Consider the following 6,157-nt stretch of genomic DNA (forward strand, 5'->3'; position numbering starts at 1 on the left):
CGCCTTATTATAAGTCGTCTAATAAGTCGTCCAGATGGAAGACTTTCCAGACGACTTAATTAAGTCGTCCGATAAGTCGTCCAGCTGGGAAGACTTTCCAGACGCCTTATTATAAGTCGTCTAATAAGTCGTCCAGATGGAAGACTTTCCAGACGACTTAATTAAGTCGTCCGATAAGTCGTCCAGCTGGGAAGACTTTCCAGACGCCTTATTATAAGTCGTCTAATAAGTCGTCCAGATGGAAGACTTTCCAGACGACTTAATTAAGTCGTCCGATAAGTCGTCCAGCTGGGAAGACTTTCCAGACGCCTTATTATAAGTCGTCTAATAAGTCGTCCAGATGGAAGACTTTCCAGACGACTTAATTAAGTCGTCCGATAAGTCGTCCAGCTGGGAAGACTTTCCAGACGCCTTATTATAAGTCGTCTAATAAGTCGTCCAGATGGAAGACTTTCCAGACGACTTAATTAAGTCGTCCGATAAGTCGTCCAGCTGGGAAGACTTTCCAGACGCCTTATTATAAGTCGTCTAATAAGTCGTCCAGATGGAAGACTTTCCAGACGACTTAATTAAGTCGTCCGATAAGTCGTCCAGCTGGGAAGACTTTCCAGACGCCTTATTATAAGTCGTCTAATAAGTCGTCCAGATGGAAGACTTTCCAGACGACTTAATTAAGTCGTCCGATAAGTCGTCCAGCTGGGAAGACTTTCCAGACGCCTTATTATAAGTCGTCTAATAAGTCGTCCAGATGGAAGACTTTCCAGACGACTTAATTAAGTCGTCCGATAAGTCGTCCAGCTGGGAAGACTTTCCAGACGCCTTATTATAAGTCGTCTAATAAGTCGTCCAGATGGAAGACTTTCCAGACGACTTAATTAAGTCGTCCGATAAGTCGTCCAGCTGGGAAGACTTTCCAGACGCCTTATTATAAGTCGTCTAATAAGTCGTCCAGATGGAAGACTTTCCAGACGACTTAATTAAGTCGTCCGATAAGTCGTCCAGCTGGGAAGACTTTCCAGACGCCTTATTATAAGTCGTCTAATAAGTCGTCCAGATGGAAGACTTTCCAGACGACTTAATTAAGTCGTCCGATAAGTCGTCCAGCTGGGAAGACTTTCCAGACGCCTTATTATAAGTCGTCTAATAAGTCGTCCAGATGGAAGACTTTCCAGACGACTTAATTAAGTCGTCCGATAAGTCGTCCAGCTGGGAAGACTTTCCAGACGCCTTATTATAAGTCGTCTAATAAGTCGTCCAGATGGAAGACTTTCCAGACGACTTAATTAAGTCGTCCGATAAGTCGTCCAGCTGGGAAGACTTTCCAGACGCCTTATTATAAGTCGTCTAATAAGTCGTCCAGATGGAAGACTTTCCAGACGACTTAATTAAGTCGTCCGATAAGTCGTCCAGCTGGGAAGACTTTCCAGACGCCTTATTATAAGTCGTCTAATAAGTCGTCCAGATGGAAGACTTTCCAGACGACTTAATTAAGTCGTCCGATAAGTCGTCCAGCTGGGAAGACTTTCCAGACGCCTTATTATAAGTCGTCTAATAAGTCGTCCAGATGGAAGACTTTCCAGACGACTTAATTAAGTCGTCCGATAAGTCGTCCAGCTGGGAAGACTTTCCAGACGCCTTATTATAAGTCGTCTAATAAGTCGTCCAGATGGAAGACTTTCCAGACGACTTAATTAAGTCGTCCGATAAGTCGTCCAGCTGGGAAGACTTTCCAGACGCCTTATTATAAGTCGTCTAATAAGTCGTCCAGATGGAAGACTTTCCAGACGACTTATAATAAGTCGTCTGCGCAGTCTTTTGGATTGAAGTAAATACCTGACTCAAGATAGCAGCTTTCATTGATCTGCGGCCTCTGCTGCCCTCGTAAGCCAGTATCGGTGGAGACGGACTGTCTGCTCTGGGACCACCAATACTAGCACCCAATTCCGGCATAGCTGTGTACGTCTAGACCTGAAGAACTTGTATAAACCCATCCACGGTGTAACAGCCAGCAATTTCTTTGTTCCACAAAGAGTCCATCAGCACCTTAAACGCGACTCTCCCCCATGGATAATTCTCAAACCGTTCTAAATCCATCACTAGCCTTGCCAGAGTAGATCGTGTAGCGGTTGAAAACTTTCTCCCTTCAATGAATCCAGTGAAGATGGAGAGGTACGCGAGCCGCTTGCGATCTTCCCTGGACCAATCCCCGCATCTCTTCAGTGCTGCTATTATCTGATCAGTAGTTGGCCCAGCTTCCAGATGAACTCCCAGCATCCCCCAGAAAGAAACCATCTCTGGGGTAACGTCACATTTTGGTGTCTCAAGGTCCTCGATGTACTCGCAGTTTAGACCAGTGAGGTTTTCAAACTCTAACAGTGAAAACCTCAAAGGTTCTGGACCAACGAGAGACCACATCTCATACTTCTTCTTAATGTCCAGCTTGAAACTGAGCATGTAGTGAACCAGCCTTGAAGCCCAACCAAATCCCTGCTCCTTGAACTTGATGAAAACTCCCAAACTCGACTCCTTGAGCTCTTCAAATTCGTCATCAGTAAGAGCTTTCCTAAGAGCAGTATGCAACTTGCTGTTATCCGTATGATACGAAATGCTATTGTGGGCTTCTGGTTCTTCCCCTGATGTGTATAACCTACGGGGGAGTTCTGGAATATCCATCCTTTTTGTCTGCAAAATAATCAAAGACAACAATATAAGTCCAGACGACTTAGTAGACGACTTAAATTACTTACAAGTCTTCCAGTCGCAGAAGGAGTTGGAGTACTCGTCATTGCGGTTATAGATCTGAAAAAATAAACGTGAAACGGTGAGAATGAGTAAATTGATAGAGACAACGTTTTATGTTCATCTTTTCCTCGAGATTGATGACTTAGCGGCGTTAGGGTTTACAGAGAAACGGCGCTAAGGTTTACAGAGAAGAAGCGGCGGCGCTAGGGTTTAGAAGAAGCGGCGGCGCTAGTGTTTAGAACGTTGGTGACCACGGTGGCGAGGGCGACGGTTTGTTCGGAAATAGTGGAATCGGCGGCGCTAGGGTTTAGAGGAATCGGCGCGGCTAGGGTTAGAAGAAGCTGCGGCGACAACGGTGAGAATGAAGTGAGATAGATAGCCGATGTTGAGAACGATGGTTTGTTCGGAAATCGTGGGAATTCGAAATCGCCTTTGAGAGAGAACTGTTAGGGTTTCTGAATTTCGCGAAAAATGAAACAAAAAAAATAAAAATCACCTTATATATTGGGTAAATAATCCGGTTAGCTTTAAAATTACATTGGTAAACTTTAAGGTTTGGTCCGGTTTAGACGACTTATTCTGGCTGATAATGTACAACAGACGACTTAATATTTAGTCGTCTGTTTTCAGACGACAAAATATTAAGTCGTCCTAGACCCTAAAATGAACCCCTAAACTAAAATGACTAGATTAACTAACTAACCACGTTATAAAATCAAATTATACTTAAATAGTGTTTACTATACACAGAAATGAACACGCATAAGTTATTTTAAAAATTTTCAAAAACGGTTTTAATGCTTTCCAAAATCTAACCCTAAGAACACATACAATACTACAACATATGTTGATGAAACATAAACTAAAGAATATCATGACTCACTACTACTTTCACTCATCTATGCTGAAAACAATTGAAATTTGTTATATCTTAATTTATACCTCCTAAGACATATGTTAATTACATAATTCCCATTTTTCACTTATCAAAATATTTTTTACAAAATTTTTAAATTATGTTTAAGACTAACTGTCCAGACGACTTTCAGTTAAGTCGTCTGGACGACTTATTTTCAAGTCGTCTAAACAGACGACTTGCGAGGGGTAGAAACGTAAAAAAAATTCCGTTTTTTTGTTTGGTCACAAGGGATAGTTGTAATTTCAATAGACTTTTAGGTTAATTTTGCCTTTGATCCAAATTGAGGTATTGTTTTGGGTTTGACTCCAAGTTTTGAGTCACACTTGACAATTCTCCCTAGTTTTATAGGTAAGAGAGAGAGAGAAACGGAGATAAAAGCAGGAAGGAAGGCGTGAGGCGTAACAGAAAACGCGCTTCCTCGTTTTTTTGAGCGACTGAAAAGATTCATTCTCTCATTGTTACTTCCTCCTTTTTCTTTGTAACGGCCTCTCGTTTTAACGATTAGTAGAGAGAGAGAGAGATTACAGTTATAATTACAGAGGATTGGTGATTTTCGTTGCGGTTACTATTGAGAGAGAGAGAGAGAAGGGACCTTTCTAGCATTAAATTCGCATTTAGAGAGCCCACACTCTCTTATTTGAACTGACTTCAAAGCTTTCTTCGTTGTTGATCCGAAGAACAAGAAGAGTGTGGGAGAAGATTTAATCAAAGCTGATGACGATAGGAGAAGAAATGTATGAAGAGCTGTGGAAGCTAAGCGCGGGGCCTCTGGTGGATGTTCCTCAAGCTGAGGAAAGAGTCTATTACTTCCCTCAAGGTCACATGGAACAAGTAAGCTTTATTAGATATATGCATATGTTATTTCTATTTTTGGTTGAGGTTTTGATTTATTTCTATTTTTGGTTTTGTTTTGCTTCTTCAGCTGGAAGCGTCAACTCAACAAGACTTGAATACGATGAAGCCTCTTTTCGATCTTCCTCCTAAGATCCTTTGCAGAGTTATGAACGTTCGTCTCCAGGTAATTGCTCGGTTTAAGCAGCTAAGAGGGAACTGACCTGATGATCATCGATGAATGACTATTTGAACCTTACAAAGTCCCGGATCATCGTTTTGACTAAATGGAAGTTTTGAATCCTAATCAATTGTTGTTGTTAGGCGGAGAAAGAGACGGATGAGGTATATGCCCAGATCATGTTAATGCCTGAAGGAACTGTGAGTTGACTAATTCACTTTTGACTTCTTTCAACATCAAATGAGTGACATTTTTATCATAAATTCTATACATGATCAGGTTGATGAGCCTATGAGTCCTGATCCTTCTCTTCCTGAGCCTCAAAGGCCAAAGTTTCACTCTTTCACCAAGGTTTTAACTGCATCTGATACAAGCACCCATGGCGGCTTCTCTGTTCTAAGGAAACATGCCACCGAATGCCTCCCTCCCCTGGTAACTAGGATCACAATTTACGCATTTGTTTTCCTACCAAATGGCTTCACACTGGACTTACAATCTGAGTTTGTCATCCATTAGGATATGACTCAGCAAACCCCGACCCAGGAGTTAGTAGCCGAAGATGTGCACGGTTATAAGTGGAAGTTCAAACATATTTTTAGAGGTGATGAATCAATCCATTACTATGACAACAAGAGAGGCTCCCATGTCACAATTGCTGATCTTGTTTTACCTAAACAGGACAACCAAGGAGGCATCTTTTGACCACAGGCTGGAGCACCTTTGTCACCTCAAAGAGATTGGTTGCTGGTGACACCTTTGTCTTCCTCAGGTACATACTTTCACACTGCTCTGTTCTTTTGGTTTTACATATGTAGATTTGGATTTGAATTTTTTTTAAAACTATCCAGAGGGGAGAACGGAGAGTTGCGAGTTGGAGTCAGACGTGCTAATCGTCAACAGAGTAGTATGCCTTCATCAGTCATATCAAGCCATAGCATGCATCTGGGAGTTCTTGCTACTGCATGCCATGCTACTCAAACCCGGAGTATGTTCACCGTATACTATAAACCAAGGTATAAAGTCACACTACTCTACGGTTGTAACATATTGGGATGAAGTTCTTCCACAGTCTGCTTATTGATTCAGTCTCGGTTTGAAAACAGGACAAGCCAATTTATTATTAGCTTGAACAAATATCTGGAAGCCATGAACAACAAGTTCTCTGTAGGGATGAGGTTTAAGATGAGGTTTGAGGGAGATGATTCCCCTGAAAGAAGATTTTCTGGAACGGTTGTTGGTGTTCAAGACTGCTCCCCTCACTGGAAAGACTCAAAATGGCGAAGCCTAGTAGTAAAATTACTTTCCCATTTTATTAATATATGTTAGAATGTTTAGTGAAGTACAGTGTTCTAAAAATCGGTTTAGGCGAGGCGCCCTCTTAGTCGGCAAACTAAACGAAATGATTTTTGCAGAACGTTTTAAAAAAATAAAAAATAAAACATGCTTAACTACCGCTTAGCAAAAAAAAAAAAAAAAAAAAATAA

General features: G+C 41.5%; 1 protein-coding gene across 2 annotated transcripts in view; it reads left to right on the forward strand.

Moving 5' to 3' along the window:
- The first annotated feature begins 4,069 nt into the window (after positions 1-4,069).
- The window catches only part of LOC106326384 (auxin response factor 9), a 4,024-nt gene continuing 1,936 nt past the window's right edge, over positions 4,070-6,157 (forward strand). The window contains exons 1-8 of one of the 2 annotated variants that reach the window (XM_013764379.1): positions 4,070-4,492; positions 4,584-4,679; positions 4,817-4,873; positions 4,953-5,105; positions 5,190-5,274; positions 5,352-5,442; positions 5,522-5,686; positions 5,777-5,963. In XM_013764379.1, the coding sequence (XP_013619833.1) occupies positions 4,376-4,492; positions 4,584-4,679; positions 4,817-4,873; positions 4,953-5,105; positions 5,190-5,274; positions 5,352-5,442; positions 5,522-5,686; positions 5,777-5,963 (951 nt within the window). In that variant the 5' untranslated portion in view covers positions 4,070-4,375. The remainder of the gene's footprint in view (positions 4,493-4,583; positions 4,680-4,816; positions 4,874-4,952; positions 5,106-5,189; positions 5,275-5,351; positions 5,443-5,521; positions 5,687-5,776; positions 5,964-6,157) is intronic. The other variant, XM_013764384.1, reaches the window with a different exon arrangement.

The sequence above is a fragment of the Brassica oleracea genome, chromosome C1, assembly GCF_000695525.1.
Source record: "Brassica oleracea var. oleracea cultivar TO1000 chromosome C1, BOL, whole genome shotgun sequence".
NCBI lineage: Eukaryota > Viridiplantae > Streptophyta > Magnoliopsida > Brassicales > Brassicaceae > Brassica > Brassica oleracea.